The sequence below is a fragment of the Python bivittatus genome, unplaced genomic scaffold, assembly GCF_059951505.1.
Source record: "Python bivittatus isolate LINGU-HERP-01145 unplaced genomic scaffold, Pbiv_v1 ctg000200_np1212, whole genome shotgun sequence".
Taxonomy (NCBI): Eukaryota; Metazoa; Chordata; class Lepidosauria; order Squamata; family Pythonidae; genus Python; species Python bivittatus.
In genome coordinates this window covers 18,871,910-18,892,571 of record NW_028277040.1, presented here as the reverse complement: position 1 = coordinate 18,892,571, position 20,662 = coordinate 18,871,910, and the positions used below count along the sequence as shown (strand labels likewise).

The 20,662-nt window shown below is 37.3% G+C and overlaps 1 protein-coding gene across 9 annotated transcripts in view; it reads right to left on the bottom strand.

Annotated features, from left to right (window-relative positions):
• Positions 1 to 20,662, bottom strand: part of TTN (titin) — a 299,036-nt gene that overhangs the window by 74,178 nt on the left and 204,196 nt on the right. For all 9 annotated transcript variants that reach the window (XM_088135751.1, XM_088135752.1, XM_088135753.1 and 6 more), the window contains 34 exons: positions 20,190 to 20,598; positions 19,976 to 20,100; positions 19,607 to 19,873; positions 18,714 to 18,983; positions 18,183 to 18,485; positions 17,783 to 18,085; positions 17,182 to 17,369; positions 16,984 to 17,098; positions 15,953 to 16,237; positions 15,094 to 15,245; positions 14,849 to 14,996; positions 14,311 to 14,488; positions 14,099 to 14,220; positions 13,662 to 13,949; positions 13,280 to 13,576; positions 12,736 to 12,922; positions 11,602 to 11,717; positions 11,216 to 11,515; positions 10,443 to 10,742; positions 10,241 to 10,346; positions 8,901 to 9,097; positions 8,505 to 8,810; positions 8,128 to 8,406; positions 7,553 to 7,852; positions 7,157 to 7,459; positions 6,677 to 7,051; positions 6,281 to 6,583; positions 4,731 to 5,030; positions 4,341 to 4,637; positions 3,964 to 4,248; positions 3,581 to 3,874; positions 1,931 to 2,230; positions 1,513 to 1,821; positions 1,236 to 1,426 (listed from right to left, as the gene is read on the bottom strand). In XM_088135751.1, coding sequence (XP_087991877.1) covers positions 1,236 to 1,426; positions 1,513 to 1,821; positions 1,931 to 2,230; positions 3,581 to 3,874; positions 3,964 to 4,248; positions 4,341 to 4,637; positions 4,731 to 5,030; positions 6,281 to 6,583; positions 6,677 to 7,051; positions 7,157 to 7,459; positions 7,553 to 7,852; positions 8,128 to 8,406; positions 8,505 to 8,810; positions 8,901 to 9,097; positions 10,241 to 10,346; positions 10,443 to 10,742; positions 11,216 to 11,515; positions 11,602 to 11,717; positions 12,736 to 12,922; positions 13,280 to 13,576; positions 13,662 to 13,949; positions 14,099 to 14,220; positions 14,311 to 14,488; positions 14,849 to 14,996; positions 15,094 to 15,245; positions 15,953 to 16,237; positions 16,984 to 17,098; positions 17,182 to 17,369; positions 17,783 to 18,085; positions 18,183 to 18,485; positions 18,714 to 18,983; positions 19,607 to 19,873; positions 19,976 to 20,100; positions 20,190 to 20,598 — 8,498 coding nt within the window. The remainder of the gene's footprint in view (positions 1 to 1,235; positions 1,427 to 1,512; positions 1,822 to 1,930; positions 2,231 to 3,580; positions 3,875 to 3,963; positions 4,249 to 4,340; positions 4,638 to 4,730; positions 5,031 to 6,280; positions 6,584 to 6,676; positions 7,052 to 7,156; positions 7,460 to 7,552; positions 7,853 to 8,127; positions 8,407 to 8,504; positions 8,811 to 8,900; positions 9,098 to 10,240; positions 10,347 to 10,442; positions 10,743 to 11,215; positions 11,516 to 11,601; positions 11,718 to 12,735; positions 12,923 to 13,279; positions 13,577 to 13,661; positions 13,950 to 14,098; positions 14,221 to 14,310; positions 14,489 to 14,848; positions 14,997 to 15,093; positions 15,246 to 15,952; positions 16,238 to 16,983; positions 17,099 to 17,181; positions 17,370 to 17,782; positions 18,086 to 18,182; positions 18,486 to 18,713; positions 18,984 to 19,606; positions 19,874 to 19,975; positions 20,101 to 20,189; positions 20,599 to 20,662) is intronic.

Sequence of the window (20,662 nt, the reverse complement as noted above, 5' to 3'; positions counted from 1 at the left end):
TTGGTCATAATATTCACTTTCCAATGCTTTACAAATATTATCCTTGCTACATAACCACTGTATATTAGGATAAAAAAGCACATTTTCTGTTACAAAATTTTCTGTTCTGTAAACACAACATAGCTATGAAATCTCTAGGATTCTCACCTAGGTAGTGTACCCAGTTTGGATTTAGCACTTTAAGAACAATATAGACAAACCGAACTTGGCTGTGTTGAGATACGGGCAAAGACAGTGATTAGCAACCTTTCCCACATAGGGGCCAGAGGCCATGTCTGTGAGTGGATGGCAGGCTGCTCTTTCCCTCTCTCTCAGGTGAATACACTGGTAACTGGGAGGGCTCATAGAGAATCATAGAGACACCTTTCTTTCTTATAGGAAAGAAAGGGAGGTGCAGACAAAGGAGAAAACGAGAGCACGATCCGTAGAGTCCTGGGGCATCTCTTGTGGTTGAGGAAAGAAATGCTTATGAAGGGAGGAGGAAGAGACCTCAGTAACCGAAGGTACATGCATGCATATTTATATACGGACTCTTAACAGTGCCAAATCATTACAATTTATTAAAATAGTGTAGTTCTACATCAAGCCTGAGATAGAATTACGAATTGAATTCTTTTTTTAGGATCAGAATGGACTGGATGGATGTGATATTGTTTTTTGGGACTATAGGCTGGATGATTTTAGGGGTGGTAGGCTAGATCTGGCCATTGGGGTGTAGGTTGCTGACCCCTGTTGTAAAGCCAAGATGGGCAACCTTTTTATGGTTGGGGGTCCCAGGAGACATGGTGGTGAAGCTATGAAATCATGTAGAGGGCAGGCCAAATATTTCATCACTATAAAATATATTTTCATAAATATATAGGTTATTTATTAGTAGGTATATTCAGTTTAATAAATATGTAATGCATGGATTTTATCTGATTATATGTTGAAAGTCAGTTGCAAAATTTATCTCTATTATCTGATGGTCTGTCATTGAATTTTGTTGATGGAGACTTAGCAGTCTCCAGGGCAGGGGCAAAAAAAGTCATAGATGCTTCCCTTTGACATAAAGTATAGGACTGCCTTTTCATACTTTTTTGATATATAATCATGACAAACTAACATTTCAGACATGTAAACAGATATGTATTGAAAAATCTAGAAGATGCAGAAGGTTAATTTTGACTTGTGTAATTTTATATACAAGAGTTTTTATCTGGAAACCCTGCGTTTTTCTTCAAAATCAAATTTACCACAAATCGTCTGTCCACCGCAGTGTTGGATACTTCCTCCCAATCTATTTTCTTCTTGCTTGCATCACGCTTCTCAATAATGTAGTGAGTAATTTCACTGCCACCATTATCAAGTGGAGCATCCCAGGTTAGACAGCAAGACTCAGCTTTAATGTCAGAAACAGTAAGATTTCTTGGCGGAGAAGGACGATCTAGATAAAACCAATTTCAATATTGTGTTATGTCAGACCAAAGGGAAGACTATTTCAATCACTGAAGCAGGAAATCATATACTTACCAAATACTTCAACGTGAACATTGCGGAATGCAGAGCCCAGACGATTGGAGGCTGTAACTGTGTAAGTGCCTTTATCCCTTCTAACTGCTGCAGGCATACTGAGTTCAGTTTTGGCCTCTGTTCTAGATACTTCCTTTTTGGTGATCTTAAGGGCATCTGATGTTTTCTCAATGAGAACCTCATCTTTGGACCATTCAATCTTTGGCATCGGAAGACCTGTCACATCTGCAGGAATGTGAACTGGTTGCCCTGCCATGACTTTGATAGTATCTCCCCTAACAGCAAGACGCAATGTCACTGTGGGAGGTTCTGAAAGGGAATCAGCACAATTCAGTAACGGCGCAGTTCTTTAAAATGCATTAATAACAAACCCCCAATTCATGTTTAAAGTTCAGGTATAGTTATTAAAGTACTTCACCTTCATCATCTTGTATAACAACATTGAGAGGCAGTGATGGTTCACTTTCTCCAATCGCATTGACTGCCTTGACTCGGAATTCATACATATGCAGCTCAGCAAGGTTATCAACAAGAAGTGATGTGGTGGGACAAGGTGTTTTATTGACTCTTTCAAATTCATCTGAGTCATGTCTTCTCTTGTCAACGAGATAGCCAATGACAGGGCTGCCACCATCATTACGAGGAGGCTTCCAGTCAAGGGTAATTGATGATTTTGTTCTATCTGTATACATTAACCTCTCAGGGGCAGTTGGAGGACCTATTGTGAGAAGAACGTTATAGTAAAAGGTTTAATTCATAGACTTGCATTGAAAGCTTGTTTTTTAACCACATAACTATGGTTATGCAGTAGTTTGACTTACGATTAAGGCATGAAATACTTAAATAATGAATTCATTTGGTATGATATTCCTGTTTTGTTGGCACACACACATTTGGTATGATATTCCTGTTTTGTTGGCACACACACCAACAAAAGCAAGATAATTAGAGCCCACATATTATTTTACCCACATTAATGCACTTTTGAAGATTTTTTTGTACCTGCCATCTCAGTTATTATTCCAAAAAGCATTTTGGTGAAAAAAGGCATTGTCAGAATCAGCCATCAGATAGCTTTTATGTTACATGATTAAGGGTAGGAGGTTGGCATTCATCAAAGCTTGGAAAGAGTGTAAAAGCATTCCCTGTCTCTACAAGAAACATAATTCACTTTTGTCTCTATTTTCGGGTTAATAATTTGAATTTGAATATATTGATATTTCTAATATCCTTTCTGTAGTGAAGTGTTTGGATATCCCAATAGATATTTTTACATATAACCTCTGTAAGTTCCAAAAATCTTTTCCCAGGCTATTAGGTTAAATTAATTTGTGCCCTATGCTACTGTATTTCTTCAGTTTGGTTCTAAATCATATATAGTTTAAACCAGAAGTAAGCAGTTTTCAGCCTTGCTGAATTTATTTTGCATTTTAAGAAAAACTCCAAGATCCACCAAACAGGGACAACTGCAAAGAGCATACAACAAAGACCAGGGACAGGGTGTTTCTGAATACATTTGCTTTCAGTATCAGAACTAGGTGGAACTCATCGTCTTTTTACACAAAATGTATTGTTGTTTTGTTAAACAGATAGTACTGGAAATCACAACTGATCTACTGTGAGTCACCCAGAGATCAGCATGGAGATCCTGCTCTGTTTCTACCCAATCCTGCTTGCAACATGCTTATGAATTGAAGGAGATATTAAAGATAAATGGGATTTTGGATTTCTTCATCTTCATCTTCATTTATTTTGGCAATAGTTCCTCCCTTGACTATGTTAAATCGCTTAGAATATATTCTGTCTTTGGCCCCAAAGCAACCAATATGCTCGTAAGACTGGATTACAGATATTAGTAATGCTGAAACAGCTCTTTGAACACTACTATGGTATTCTGCCAAGAAACACATATGTCCCAACTTTAACTGTGAAAAAAAAAACAGCCCAGTGATTTTTATAGACTAGAAAAATCTTGGGATTATAAATAGGTATAAATATTTTACAGCTGAAATTAAGAGACAAGGTATCCTAAAACATTGTCATGGTTCATATTGACAAAATATAATACCTTGGGGATCAACAGCAAGTAGTGGCCCAAGTTCCACTGGTGGACCACAGCCAAACTTGTTCTTGGCAGAGACACGGAATTTATATTCTTGCCCTTCCACAAGACCAGTAATATCACATTTTGATCTGTCTGTATCCACAGCTAGTCTCCAAGTATGCATTTTGGCATCTTTCCTTTCTACGATGAAGCCTATAATCTCACTTCCTCCATCATCTTTGGGATCATCCCAGTTAAGCAGACACATTTTTCTGTTCACCACTACAGGATGTAGATCAGTCACTGGCCCAGGAACATCTGAAAAAGCAGATATAGAATGTAATACAAAGGCACAAATACTTCATCAAATTGTTTCACTAAAAGTATTTCACTAAAGTATTTGTTACCGAATACTTCTACTCTGGTTGCAGCAGATTTAGAGCCACTCTCATTAGTTGCAGTAATTACATATCTTCCATGGTCTTTTCTGAGTGCGTTTTTGATCATTAATTCTGATGAAGTGCCAATATTCTCAATCACCACTCGCTCTTTGTCTAGTTCCCCATCCTCTAAAGTCCATACAATTGTAGGTGTAGGACGTCCAGTAACAGTAGCAGGAAGTCTAAGGGTTTGACCTGCCAGTATCTGAACACCTGCTTTGACAGAAACATCTAGTTCCACAGTGGGAGGCTCTATATTCAGAAAAAGAAAGAGCTTTCATTATATCATATTCACATTAATTATTTCATGTAAGAATTTAGTTCAAGTTAAATAATGATATTACCTTGAGGTTCTGAAACAGTTACAGGTTCTGTTTCTCCAGGAGGTCCTTCCCCAGCAATATTAATAGCAGTGACACGAAGTTTGTAATCAGCACCTTCTCTAATTCCTTTAACTAAGTAGCTTTGAACCTTAACAGGTTTATCTGTGCAACGGGACCATTCCTTTGAGCCCACAAATTGCTTGTAAACATGATAACCAATGATTTCTCCACCTCCATTGTATAGTGGAGCATCCCACGCTAGGTCAATAGATGTTGAACTTGTATCAAGGATTCTTGGAATAGGTGGACCAGGTGGTACTAAAAAAAATAAAAAGATATAAACCAATATTAATATATATTTAAAGCTCCCTTTTCTTGACCAGTGATAACTGTATTTATTAAAGAACTTACATATTGGATCTTGTGCAATTTTAGGATCTGATGGGGGGCTAAATTTGCCAGGGCCAGCTGCATTTTCAGCACAAACTCTGAAAACGTATGTTAATCCTTCCAACAATCCTTCAACTCTTGTTTGCAGAGCATTCACACGATCTTTATTCACCCGAGCCCAATGAGTTCCGTTGATTTCACGTTTTTCAATCCAGTACCCCAGAATGGGGCTACCATTGTCTTTAGGTTCATTCCATTTAACCAACATACTACTGCTAGTAGGTTCCTCTACTAAAGGTTTATCAGGTGCATCAGGAGGACCTATAAACAAAGGAAACAAGCAGATTTTCAATGCCAGATATACATATTTGAAATTTTGTGCAAGAATTTAATGTGATAGATGGAGTATTTACATTATTTATAAGATACTCAATACAGTCCTGCAGGCATTCATCAAGGGGGTTTATTTCTGAGTAATAAGCTATAGGATTATATTATAAATTTGTGTGGTGGCAATGTGGAAGACTGTTGTTATTTCGAGCAGTTTAGGTGACATAGTTTGATTTCTCCTGCACATGTTAAGAAAGCTCACTTTAAATTATAATAATGCTTAGCTAGCTTGTTTTTCTCTTTTACTTAGAAGTGTGTGTGTGGGGGGGGGAAATCCTTCAGGACTGTTTTAGGTTAAGCACTAGCTTATCTATACAGTTATCAGGCTCTGAAGCAGGTGTCACATCTAATCAAAGTCACTTTCAAGGCCCCTGACTCCAAAACAGAGTCGTGGGATTGCAGTGCTGGACTTTAATAAAAAGCCCCAGCATTGCCCCTGGAAGTTGGAGCGTGGACACAGGCCTTGGGACTAGGTGCTGTGTTATCAAAACCTTCTTGGGGTCTCTGCACTGTCACTTCATGGCAGCTCCCGACAGTAGGGAGTTTGATCATCTTGCTTGGTGTATTATGCTTTTATACTATGCTTATGTATCTCTGTTTAATTATATCTTATGCTCTTGCATTCCTGTTTAAATTTGTTTGCTAGACTTTAAAGCTTAAAATCTCCTTACCTACTGGTGTGTTCATTGTCTCTGGATCCAGAAGAACTAAAAGAATCTGGGCACCTGTTCACTGCTTTGACAATTGGCAAACCAATTTGAAATAGCTATAGTTTCTTCCTCAAGATATATTTTATTTGGAATGTCTGTTGCTAAATGCAGTAGAGTTTTACCAGTGGTTACCATGAAATAAAGTATCCATGATTTCCACACTATTTATTTTCAAATAAGTCTCTCAATCCTCCACCAATATTGGGTGGTTTTCATTTTAGAGAAAATGGCTTAAGACACCCTACTCCATCTCTTATGAAGGGATCATAATTTCACTACATGTTTCTTTTGTAGACCCCAGGCAGGCATAAAAACAAAATGAGGCTCCCAGGGCAATACAAAAAACAGAAAACGAAGCCCACCTCTGAAACAAGTTTTAAAATTAATATACAATATGGCTACAAATATTATTGTTTATGAATTGTCTTTGAGGGAAATGGTACACAATTTCTTATAAAGGATAAGACTTACTAAATGGATCTTTAGCTACAACAGGTTTTGAAATACATGGTGGTCCAGCCCCTACTCTGTTCTCGGCTTTCACACGGAAGACGTATTCTTTTCCTTCAATCAGTTTAAGCACGTTATATTTGCAGTGCCTAAGTGTGGAAGTGACAGTAACCCAGCCAGCTTCAGTTTTTGCACTGTCTTTCTTTTCCAAGATATAATTCAGTATTTCACTACCACCGTCATCAAGAGGAGGATCCCACTTGCAAGTTATGGAATTTTTTCTAACATCTTCAAAAACAAAGTTGACTGGAGGTCCAGGTACATCTAGTTTTAAAACAAAAATAATGAGTACCTCTTGCATGTATCACACCATATCTTTTGTATAACAAATTAAATAAGTTATGTACAAGGACATACCTAAAACATTGACTTCACAGGAAGCTTTTGCTACTCCATGGTCATTTTCAACTCGTATAGTGAATGTGCCGTGATCTGCTCTGAGTGAGTCTCGTACAACCAGAAAAGACTCTCCTTTTTTACTATTGTCGATGCTTAGTCGCTCAGGCAAGGATAAGTGGAAAGGCTCATCATCTTCAGCTTCACCTTTCTTCTTCCTAGAAATCTTGATGACTCTCTTCTTAATTTCTTCTGGTCTAATAACTTCATCATTCCATAACCAAGCAATTGCTGGGTAAGGTGAACCTGAAATCCGTGCGTCTAGTGGAATATCAGCACCTTGCTTCACTTCAAGGCCAGCCTGCAAATTAGCACTAAGGGAGACCTTTGGAGCCTCTGTAACAATTTTAAAAAATGCAACATTTGTGTGATGATTATAGCATAAAACATGATTTTTACATATTGACAATGAATAGGGAGGAAAAAATTTATAAAAATTACCAATAGGATCCACTGCTTTCACTAGAGGAGTAATATTAGATGGTTCACTGACTCCTGCAGCATTCTCAGCACGGGCTCGGAACTGATATTCTTTGCCTTCTTCAAGGTCTTTTACAGTGTAAGTCAAAAGAGGTACTAAATAGTCATTGCATCTTTCCCACTTATCTCCTCCTTTAACTAGTTTTTCCAAAATATAACCCATAATTTTCGTTCCTCCATCATACAATGGTGGTTTCCATGTGAGCGTTACTGACTTTGATGTTGGGTTGTGAGTCTCAAGATCAAGAGGTGGATCTGGTCGTTCTGTGTATGGAAAATTTAAAATAAAATAAACAGAAAGTATGGAGAAATTTACATTTTCATTCTAAGCGTTTATTCATTAACATATAAACTTACGCTTTGGATCTTCAGCAATCACTGGATTTCTCATTTCAAGGTATTCACCTCCTCCAATTTTATTGACAGCTTTAACACGGAAATAGTATTCAGCATTTGGAATAAGATCCTTTACATGCCATGCCAATTTGTTTTCACCAGACATCACTGGTATGTATGTTCTCCTCCCAGCTTCTCTTCTTTCCAACACATAGTGTAATATGGGAGTATTGCCATCAAATTCTGGAGGTTCCCAGGTAACTTTGCATGAGCTTTTAGTTACTTCACTTGCCTTAATATCTTTGCATTGTCCAGGCAGACCTAATTGAAAAAAGCACACGTGGCATTAAGTAAATATCAATTTGTTACACCCATACTTGTGATAAAAGATATGCCCAATATTTACAGTAACTTAGATTGAAAGATGATTAGGCTGTTTATTTTATCTCCATCAAATCTAGGATATCTAGATTATGTTAAAATTAGCTTATAATAAGTACTATAGATATTAAGTAGCTTAAAACAGTGCTCCTTGCCACTTGTTCAGCACTATGAATTGAATGTAAATGTCTGCTAATGGAAGAAAAAAAAATTACCTATTACTTTGACATTAATTGTGCCAGTAGTTGAACCCAATCTATTCTCCAAGTTAATGGTGTAAACACCAGCATCTGCATGGACAACATCTGTGACTTCCAGCAAGGCAGAAGCGTAGTGGCTTTTCATTGTGGTTCTGTCACCTGCTCTAACTTCCTTCCCATTTTTATGCCATGCAATGGTTGGAGAAGGAACAGCTCTGAAGGGAACTGGAATGCTTAACTTTTGACCTTCAACCACAACAATATCTGTAGTTTTTAGATCAATAGTCGGATTACCTATATAAAAATAGAGAACAATAATCTTAATCACTGTTACAGAGCAATTTTAATGTGACTGTATGTTTTATGATTGCTTTGGAAAGAAATATACTTACAATCTGGATCTTTGGCTACAACCGTTTCTGATATATCTGAAGGTTCACTAGCTCCTATTGCATTGACAGCTCGGACTCTGAGAACATATTCCTTGTCAGGTACAATGCCTTCTTCTGCTTTGTATTTCAAGTCTTTGACTGGCCGAGAATTTATTCGCATCCACTTTTCAGTTCCTGCTTCACAGAGTTCAATATTGTACCCAATGATAGGACTTCCACCATTTTTCTCTGGTGGTTTCCAGGCAATGGAAATGTGTTTTCTGCTTGCATCTGTTACATGCAAATCCAGAGGTGGTGAAGGAGGACCTGCCCGAATGGAGAGAAATGTATTATTTTCCATAAGACTGTTTGACCTAACATAATATTTTCTACATTATGATTTTTATTATAATTTACTCATTGGATCTTCAATAGCCAGGATGTCGGTTGGTTCACTAGGATGACCACAGCCAGCCTCATTTTCAGCACGAACTTGGAATTGCACCTCTGTGCCTTCAATGACATCAGTGACTCTGAAATTACAGTCAGGTCCAGCTGTCTTGCCAGCTTTCACCCAGCGTGTGCCGAGCTTCTCTTTCTTTTCGATAACGTATCTGTATTAAGAGGAATATTATAGAATTATGCAATGAAATCAATTTGAATTAAATTGATTGAATTGATTGAATTAAAAACAAAATTGATATTATTTACATTGATAATTTGTCACATTATTGATGTAGTACATACAGTATTCCATGCAAATAAGGAACCCCAGAACCATTTAAAAGATGAGCTCAGTTTCCCGCTGTGTTCTTTCCCGGTATATAATTTGCATTCAGAATTCTCTGTCTGCTCAATTCAATCATTCTTGTTTGGGTGAGCAGAAAATTGCATATCCAGAAATGGCTTGGTGTAATCAGTGAACTGCAATGTTGACCTCAGAAAGTCCCCAAAGGGGCTGGGCCAAAGATGGCACAGGAGGGGCTGAGAGTTGAAGGAATCTAAACTCCCCATCCCTTTGTCTTGGGGGGAAATTCAAACCAGTTATTTGGATGGTCTATTTGATTTCCTTTTCACTGCTTGAAATAAGTGGCATATGAAAAAACAATCCAGGAAGTTGTTAGGAAGGGAACAGTTACACACTGTTCTTCCTCTTCATTGCTGCCTTTCTAAGCTTCAACCAACAACAGGACCTTGGACTTGATGGAGTACTGCAGCACTAAAGCACTGAAAGTTATCATCAGAATTGTTCTGCCAATGATTCTATCACCTTATCCAGCAAATTAATGGCATTCTTACCAGGTTGATTTTCTAAGTATCCTGTTTGTGATTCAATTCTTGATTGTGATCCAGTATCATGCTATCTACAAATGACTCCGCTTATATAACTTTTGAATTCAATTTAATGCTCTTACCCTTGAATACAGATGACCAACCTGATCATACATTAGAATGCATTATTATTATAGAATAATTATTATTATATCCCACTTCTTTCAATCCAGAGCAAATCTTTATTGCTTGGAAAACTGATGTCTCTATTAATTACTTAGCATACTTCATCTGTTTTCCATTCTTCACCTAAATTTCCTATTGGTTTCTGGAAAATGGGAGCTCTGAATGTAAAATTTGTAATAATTAATAATAATTGATGTATCTTTAAATGGATTTTCTAATATTAACATTAATACTTTACATACAGCAAATATGATTGTTACACAAATGTTTCTACTGTATATCATTATTTATAATATTACCGTTGAATTGGTCTGCCACCATCATTCTTAGGTGGTTCCCATTTTAAGTCAACATGTCTCTTTGTCACCTCAACTGGTGTAAGTGCATATGGTGCTCCAGGAGTAGCTAAAATAAATAAAATTCACATTAGGAAAACCAGTATTTTAGAAATAGGAGCTAGCTTGTTCGACTGAATTTTGAATATAAACCCTGAAAACTTACTGAAAGTGTCTTTAGCTAGAACTGAGTCCTCAACTTCACAGTAATCACTCTGTCCCACTGCATTTTCAGCAGCCACACGGAATACATAGAGAGAGCCTTCGGTCAGAGGTGTCACAGTATATTTGATGTCCTTAACTGTGGTGTCCACAGTCTGCCAGCCTTTCCGCCGCACATCCCTCTTTTCAACAATGTAGTTTGTAATAGGAGAACCCCCGTCTTTTTCTGGCACTGTCCATTTAAGGTCTGCGGTGTTTTTAGTGATATTAATGACCTCGAGCCATCGTGGTGGTGAAGGCGGACCTATGAAGATATTAAACAAAAATAGTTTTCCTTTGGAAAAAAGCAACAAGGAACCTATCAAGCAGTGAGTTAAAGGCAAACTTTTTTTTAAATATAATTTTATTGAAGAAAATGTTAACACGATAAAAACAATATAAGTATTAGAAAAGAAACAAAGAAAATAAGAAAGAATAGTGAACAAGTAAGAAAGAAAACAAACAGAAACAGAAACAGAAACAGAAACAGAAACAGAAACAGGAATGAAAGAAAGAAAGAAAGAAAGAAAGAAAGAAAGAAAGAAAGAAAGAAAGAAAGAAAGAAAGAAAGAAAGATTAAAAAAGAAAAAAGGTTATAGAGAAATGGCTTCTGATCTTTTTGACAGTAATTATAAATGCATTTATATTTTACCCTCTTTCCAGGTTGAAGGCAAACACATTTTAAAGCTTTCAAGCTTTGCTCAGCCTCAACCCTAATTCTCAGGAAGAGTTACTTACTTAGCCTCTCCTTGCACAACACGGGGTCGCTGGGTTCACTAGGTTCGCTCTCTCCAGCTTTGTTCACAGCTCTTACTCGGAAAGAGTATTCCTGTTTTTCCATAAGTCCTTTGAGGAAATGTTCTGTCATGGGAACACCTTCCGCCACTCTCACCCATTCATCTGTGCCAGTCTTTAGCAGCTCAATGACGTAGGATTCAATTTTGGCACCCCCATCATGTTCTGGTTTTGTCCACTGTAGGAAACATGATGTCTTGGCAACATCCTTCACCGTTGGTTTCCCAGGAGGCCATGGAGGATCTGGAGATAAATTGAACATTTAGATCTGGCAGGCTAATTTTAAAAAAACGGTTTAAATTATACTGTTAATCCAAGATAATTTTTACCAATGGGATCCTTCACTAAGATTGCATCTGTGGGTTTGCTCGGTTTTCCTGGCCCAGCAAGATTCTCTGCCAAGACCCGGAACTTGTACTTCTTATGGTTTGTAAGACCCTTTACCCTGATAATAATGAAAAAAAAATTAGACGTACATTTAATAGTAAACATTATTAAACCTATATACTATGTTGGCCTACATCCTTCCACAGATATAAATAAAAAAACATTAATGAATTTATATCTGCCATATACATATTATAAAGAGATTTCTTGTGGCATGATTCTTATGTAAAGCTTTCGCATGCCAATACGTTTTGCCATCACCAAAGCACAGTACAAAATCTGTAATCAGTTAATGCATATAAATATTTTTGCATATTGCTTAATATTCTAAGGAAGCAGTTACTCATTGCAAAGGACATTATGTGATATTATCTTGCTGCATATTTATAAACTGATAGGTGCTCTTAATCATGTGTGCGTGTGTGTCTGTGTGCATCTGTGAAGTACAATTGTTCCTGTCTAATGACAGAATAGCATTCTCTCCACTTCACCTGGAAGATTGGTGAAACCTCAAGGGCAGATATTAGTGGGTATAAAAGGAAAAATGACGAGCAAGTGGAGGTCTGTGGGTTGGCTGGTGCTCTGTATTTTAAGCAGGGCAGCAACAATTTTTTTCAAAAAAGTTGCTATATATATATACCAGCTCATCTGTGAGCTAATATACAGGATCAACACGTGCTATTTTAGAAAGGAGCAGACACAGCACATAGATCTGAATGATTTAAACAATTCAAGTTACTAGAAAGTTAAAATGTCTGAGAGGTTGCACTATCAACACAAATCCCCCTGAACTGCTTCGGTGATAGACAACCACCAGTTGTTATTATTTTATCACACCCGCTGTGGTTCCTCCATTGTAGTGAAGATGACTATGGAGAGGATTTGTGATATATATTGGCACCAGCTTATGAGGATTCAGATAATGGGCAGCAAGACAATTCTTTGGAGCTAACGTAACCTTTCACGCATAATACTATATCAAGTGTATGCATTTGTTTTTATTTGAAAACACAATTTACTTTTCTTCTGAAAGAATACACTATAAAATATATTCTGAAAGAATATAATGATCTTACTTGAATGTTGTATCTTTAACTGGTATTTTATTGCATCGTATCCATTTATCTTGTTCAGGGTCAAACCGTTCAACCCAGTACCCAGTGATAGGGCTGCCTCCATCTTCATCTGGTTCAGTCCAAGTTAATGTTACAGAATCTTTAGTGATCTCAATAGGCTTAACTCCTGTTGGAGGACCTGGTGTATCTGAACCAAGAAATCAAAAATCAAAATTAACCATCAGGTATTTGTAACTTCTATGCAAATGTGAGAGAACCCATCTCTAGCCAAATGCCACTGAGTGAAGCACAGCCATGCTTGATACTGGTTGTGCTCTGCTTGGCAAGCTGCCCGTGGGTATCAGCTTCCCTTGTGCACTGGCACCTTCTGCAAAAATTATCCCCCTACTACCAGCAAAATCAGAAATGATCGGGAGGTGTGATGGTTCTCACAAAATGATTCACTGGTTGAAGTGGCTGTCCCCCACTGAAATAGTTTGCAGCAGTTCCCATATAACAGTCATACTGGGATATGTGGACCTGCCTTTCAGATGAATAGACTTACCAAATGGATATTTAGCAATTATAGGACTGGATAGTGCTGGTTCTCCAACTCCATACATGTTCTCTGCACTGACTCTGAAGATGTATTCTTTAAGAGGTGTGAGGTTTGTAACTTTGAATTTTGTTTCCTTGATGGTGGATGATAATTTGTGCCATATTTCACTGTCTGCAGCTCTTTGCTCTAGAATATAGTTTGTGATTTTGGATCCACCATCATCTCGAGGAGGATTCCATGTCAAAAGGCAAGACACGTTTGTTATATCAGACACATCAAAAGCAGCTGGTGGACCAGGCTTATCTGTGGAAATATAACAACAGTTTGAGCTTCCTCTTCAGCTATGTAATTAGGAAGATACTGAGAATTAATCACAGAAATAGCATACCTAGAACATTAACTTCAACAGTTGCTGTTGCCCGTCCACTGGTATTTACAGCTTCAATAATATAGGTGCCAGTATCACTCCTCTTGCTGTCTGTTATTATCACTGTGGAATGGTTAGGTTTGGTTTCAATGGAGATCCTTTTGTCAGGTCTCAAGATATGTTCCGCTTTTGTCCAGGTAACCCGAGGTTCAGGCTTTCCAGTTACTCTTGCAGGCAGCTCTATCTTAGTTCCAGCTTTGACAGTGATTCCAGCAAGTAATTTCACATCTAAGAAAATCTCTGGAGCCTCTGATTTACAGAGAATAAAAATAGCATGAATAAAATATGATATACATAGAACAGCCCATTTCATACATGTGTATAGTTGTATACCCCCCCCCAATACTTTCAAGAATAAAAATTATATGTTGCTAAAATATAACTCAATGGCTAATTACCCTTTGCGTCCACTGCCTGGACTTCATCTGTTGGTTTGCTTGGTTTACTGGCTCCTTGCTTATTCAGAGCCTTCACACGATAAGCATACCATTCCCCTTCCTTAAGTGGTTCCACTTTCATTCTGTTAATCAGAATATCATTTCAGTTAATAGTATCGTTAAATGTCATAAGATTCATTTCTAAAAGAATTCTACATCCTGCTGCTACTTACTTGGTCTCAACTACGGGTTCACCACAGGGCTCCCATTTGTCAGTGCCACGCTGGCACTTTTCAACTATGTAGCCTTTGATACGTGAGCCACCATCAAATTTAGGTGGATCCCATGTAAGGAAAATGGACTTGGATGTTGGATCTCTCCATTTAACATTTTCTGGTGGATCAGGAACCGCTGTAAGAGGGAAAATGTGTTGCCTTATGATTATGGGTAGAAGATGAATGGAAAAAGATTTTCACTTCCACTAGGTGGTATCTGGATTTCTGGTGACCTCCCCTGCCACCTTTCCCATAGTAGTCTTGGACAAAACTGTTATTATTCTGCTAAGTCCTACACTTTAACAAAGAGCTTTTCCAAATATGCAGATGGCTGCGTTAGACAGGAGGAAGTTAGAAAGCCTGTGGTGCAATCAAAAAAAGCCTGCATTTGGTTTTCTTTTTTAATGGGTTTGTCAACTCACAACACTTAGCATGAGTAATTATATAACATGCAGAAATCCAACATTAATTGGAATAACTAATAAAGAAAACTCACTAGCAGGCGCTGTCATATTAACTGGCTCATCGATGTAAGCAGGTTCTCCTGGTCCACATTTGTTGCATGCTGAAACTCTGAATAAGTATTCTTTCCCTTGGGCAAGATCTGGGACAGTAAAGTCTTGGTCAAGAACCTTGTCAATCACCTGCAAACACAAGAGGCTCCTTTTCGTATTGCAGCACAGAATATTTCCAACATTAAAAAACTTATTCTATTAAAAATACGTTTCTATTAAAACATACTTTAATCCATGTTTTGCGGCTCACTTCACGTTTCTCAACAAGATAGCCAGTCAAAGGGCTTCCTCCATCATTTTCAGGTGGTTCCCATGTTAGTTGTACTGTGTTCCTAGTTATTTCTCCAACTTTTAGTTCTCTCGGTGCGCTTGGGCGAGCTGAAAGTAAATGCATATCATATTATAAACCTGCAATGTAGCTATACCTTTATTTATTTATTTATTTATTTACTGAAGCTTATATACCACTCCAGTCATAAGTGACTGAGCATCTTACACTCCAAATGCAGTAATCAGATTAAAATCTAATACAATACAACACAACAGCACAATACAACACAACACAATATAACCAAGCAACCAGGTACAATATTCCACAGGAACTACATCTCCTCAGGAACCAAAATTCATCTCACCCCCAAAAGTCCTCTGGAAGAGCCAATGTTTAATGGCATTCCAGCATCATAGCAGGGATTTAGATGATGATGTTTGAGATGAAAGATTTTGGTTACGGGGCTTACGAAAACTGACTTTAGCCCTAATTCAGAATGGTTTTATTTTTCTTTTTAATCATGTGATCCTATACATATAAAATCAGAATTAAGTCCAATTATTTTCTGTAGTGCTTAATCCTGAATATGTATATATAAAATTATACCCTGAATATTTATAAAAAGGCAAATTCTTTTGTATTATGGAATTTCATAATGAAAAAGAAAGCAGAAGTTAATGTAATTTAGTTTTCTATATAATAAAAGGTGCTGATTGTTATTCATTTGGTCATTTAATGTTGTAAAATTGGTCATTTAATTTACAATAATTTATAACACATACACATTTACTTGACATTAAAACTGAATGCTCACCAATGACGTTAACATCAATTTCTCCTGATACAGATGATACCGGATTGACTAATTTCAGAGTATAAATGCCTTTATCTGGCCGTTCACTTGGTGTAATAGTAAGTTGTGCAAAGGCTGCACTAGTCTCAATTTTCACCCGATTGCCATCTTCTAAAACTTTGCTACCCACTGACCATGTGGCTGTGGGAACTGGATAGCCAGTGATGGGAACACGGATTTTCACTGGCTCTGGAACAATAACTTCAAGTCCATCTTTAAATCCACTTAAGTCCATTGTAGGTCCAACTGAAAAACAAACACAATTTGTGCCAATGAATATTTCTATTACAGTTTTAATTTTTATTTACTGCAGCTGTGAAAGGGCAGTTGCCATAATTGGGATGACATAATTACTATAAGGTGACTCCTCTATTTGATGTAGGACTTTTTTCCCCCAATCTGATAAAACGGCAGTGTAGAAAGCTGATAGGAAGACTTGTTCCATTTTAAGAATAATTTTATAGAAGTATAGTGGTAACGTTTCTTTGCTTAGCAGGCAGCATTAAATAGTAGCTCTCATAATCAGGAATACTCCTTTGGGCAAATCTTAATTATATAACAGAACTACATGGAAATGTTTATCATTTTCCTCCATATCTGCACGGTGATGACACCTGCACAGAACATTGACAAGATCTTTTGCTTATGGCAAAGTCTACCTCTGGATCTACATTGTGAAGATGTGAAGTAGCTGCAAAGGTTTAGCTGCAACAAGGCCTCCCAAAGCCTTGGTTTGCCAGCTATCAAGGTGGAAGTGTCTTCTGGATATGCACCTACATACCCAGAAGAGCCTTAAAATAGCCAAATTGAAACCCTAAGTGGCTGCAGTAGATTTGCTTGCAACAGATAATCTGCACATACCTACTGGTTTGTAATAAGGATTCTTTAGTTGCAAACCAGTGTTGTGAAACCAATACATGAGGATTGATTTTAGTAATAAGCATATACAACTTTGAACTGCTGACCATGTCAGATAAATCAAATCTACTTACCATGAGGATCATCTGCAAGTAGTGGTCCAATAGCTTCAGTTGGATCTGATATACCAGCAGCATTTTCTGCAGACACTCTATAATAATACTTAGCTAGAGGTGTCAATCCAGTCACCTGCCAAGACACAGGCAATTGTTGTAAGAAACATCACTGAAAACAATCTAATACTTAATGAACTTCAGAACGAAGTAACTTACTTTATAAGAAAGCTTAGGTACAAGCTTTAGATTGCAGCGAATCCAGTCATCTGTTCCCTCTTCACGTCGTTCTATAATGTAACCCAAAATTGGACTGCCTCCATCTTTTATTGGAGGCTCCCATGTCAGTTTCACAGATGACTTAGTTTGGTCAGAATGATCAAGGTTAATGGGAGGACTTGGTCTTTCTGCAACACATAGTAATTTGGAAGGTTTAAATATTGTGCACTTCAAGAAGGACAGACAAAATACAAAAATAAAATGATGAAATTATGTCTGTGGAAATCTCTGACTATTCCTGAAATAGCAAAGTAGAACCTGGCCAGAATCTTCTAATGAAATATGCTTCAAATCTATTGATCCTTCCTTCATGAACATGGAAAACATCTAAAAGAATTGGCCTTCTGGTTTGAACATGATACTTCTATTCTCTCTTTTTCACATAGCTAGTGATTTCTTAAATCATAAACGCTGAATCTACTTTCTCATATTTCAACCTTTCCTAATTCTCCTCCTGTCTTTTCTATGCCCATATTTATGAATAAATTAAATTATCCCTGAGAGACATGGAAAACTGCTCTCCTATTGTCTGCATACTAACCAATTGGATCTGTAATCTTCACTGCATGTGTAGATGCACTGGGTTTGCCAACTCCAACTTGGTTTTGTGCCCTGACCCTGAAAAAGTATTCTTTGTTCTCCACAACATCAGTCAATGTTGCAGATAATTCATGGGCTGCTGTAGTCATAGCTGGCTCCCACTTAATGGATCCTTTGTCACGCAGCTCAATCACATAGCCCGTAATTGGAGATCCTCCATCATATTCTGGTGGCTCCCAGGTAAGAGTTACACTGGACCTGTTCACATCAGCAACCTGGACATTGAGAGGAGGACCTGGCACCTCTGCAAAGTGGGAAGAAAATTATGAACATATGTTACTACTACTCAAAAGTATGGAAAAAACATTAATTTTTTCAAGTATCTTGAACTATTTTTTTACCAAATCTGCTCTTTGCTTCAACAGGTTTGTCTGTTACCACAGGTTCACCGGTGCCGACTCTGTTTCTTGCACTCACACGGAAGAGATACTCCACTCCTCCTTTTTGAAGACCAGTTACTGTATATTCACAACTATCAGCACGATCAGTTGCCAAAATCCAGGTCTTGCGTTTGATGTCACGCCTTTCCACTACATAACCTATGATCTTACTACCACCATCACTTTCTGGCTCTTCCCATGCAAGGCTGACTTCACCATCGAATGTTTCTGTGACTTCCAAGTTCCTCACTGGGCCAGGGACATCTGAGAGGAAAAAGAACATGATGTATTCAAAGGAACTTCAAATCTGTTTTGAGTTTGACATAAGCTTTATAGCTCAGTGGTTGCATGACTATTTCTTTTAATTCCAGTTTTAACCATTAAACGAATGCTTTTTCTTTCTGGATTAAAAATGTAGGTACCATTGTTACAAACTTCTATTATCAGAAAAAAACTTACTAAAAGTAAAGTTGTTGAAAGTAAAGAACTTACTGATTACTTTAACGTTGATGTGACCTTCTGCTTTTCCATGTTTATTTTTCAGTATAATTTTGTAACTTCCCTGGTGTGATGGCTTGGCTGCAGGAATTCTGAAAGTAGTACTCTCAGCTGTAGTATCAACAGTCTGAGTGGGTAAGGCTTCATCTTCTTTAAACCACTCGGCTTCTGCTCGTGGGTAAGCATCATATGGAACAACCATGGTTAATGGTTGCCCAACATCTACCACAAGTTCTTGATCACCTGTCTTTATTCTTGGAGCAGCTAAGAAAAATAATAAAAAGAAATTAACATTTGAAAAATATGTTACAGAAATGATGCATTCAACAGAACATGATAAAGAAAAGCATAATGAACTCTGATCTTTTAAAATAATTTATTGTGTTAGGTGAGCCAAATTGTAACTGTCAGTTTTGTGGTATTGGGTGTGTCTTGAACTGCAGATCAATGGGGCCTTGTTATCACCTTCATCATTCATAGGGAATTTATTTATGATGGGTAAAGCTTTCTGATTGCCTGAATGTAGAGATTACGCTGCATAAAAACTAAATTTACATATTGTGTATAGAATCTCAAAAAGAAATGTAAGATTTCCACACAATAATGTTCAAGTTAACTGATAAAACCTCCATATAGAACAAATAAGGGCTAGACATCAATCAATCAATCAGAATGAGGTATGCAACCAAGACATAAAAACGAATGGAATTGTATAGTGGTAGACACAAGAAAGATGTTACAGTATACACTTTTTTGTGGGAGACAGTTTTTTATTCATATTAAAAGTAAACATTTCTGGAATTAACATTCAGAAGCAGAATTGAAAGATTTATATTACGTCTATAAATGTTCTTTCTTCATATGATAAATCAATTTGAAAGACTTACCTGCTAGTTCTAGCTTAGCTCGAGCTTCTTTATCTTTGGCAATAAATCGATATTCTCCTTGGTCACGGGGCCTTATTTCACAGACCTGCAACCTGTGGATCTTTCCTTCACTCATCATTTGATGTTTGTCACCTTGGACTATAATCATGTTGTTTCTCAACCATTTGACCTCCACTTTATCTTTATTCAGTTCAGCAGAAAAGATGACATCAGTACCAGGAGCTTCATAAGCATCTTGTGGTGGGCGGATAATCTCAACAGGAATTTCTGATAGAAATATCCATAAACATATATTATATCATTCTGTTTTTTAACTAAAAAAAAGTACTGAGACCTGGAAAGGAACATAAATCAAAATTGAAAACTTACCTTCAACAAAGAGTCTTGCTCTGGATTTCCTGTCATCCACTCCACAGGAATATTCACATTCATCTTCTAGTCTGCAATCTTTTATAATTAATCTGTGTAAATTTCCATCCTTTTCAAACTGATACCTTTAGATCAGATGGAAAAACAGAATTATGCGCTTGATTTAGAAACAAGGATAGAGATAGCAACAACGCCTAAATGAATTAGCACTTACTTTTTGCCTTCTTTTATTTCACGCCCATTTCTGTACCACTTCACAGCTGCTTTCTCTTTGGAAAGCTGGCAACTAAAGACAGCATCATCAAATTCAGTAACTGTTTGGTCCTGCAAATGTTCAATGAAATCTGCAGGTGCTTCTGTGATAATAAGCTCCGCTACAGATTTATCTTGGCCAGCAGTGACAGTGTATTCTCCTTCATCTATAAACCCACAGTCTTTAATAATAAGGGAATGCTTGTATCTATCCACTTTGTATAAAATGCGGCGGTCAAAAGTGACTTCTTCACCATTCCTTGTCCATGGAAGTTTCACATTAAGACGGTTAACTTTGCACCAGAATGTGACAGATTTCTTTTCCATGGTTTCAATGTCTTGAAGAGGTTCAACAATTCTGAGATCTTCCTCTGTGGTGAGAGATTAATTAAAATGTGATTATTTTATGTCCTTGTCTAAATTTGGGTGTGACTG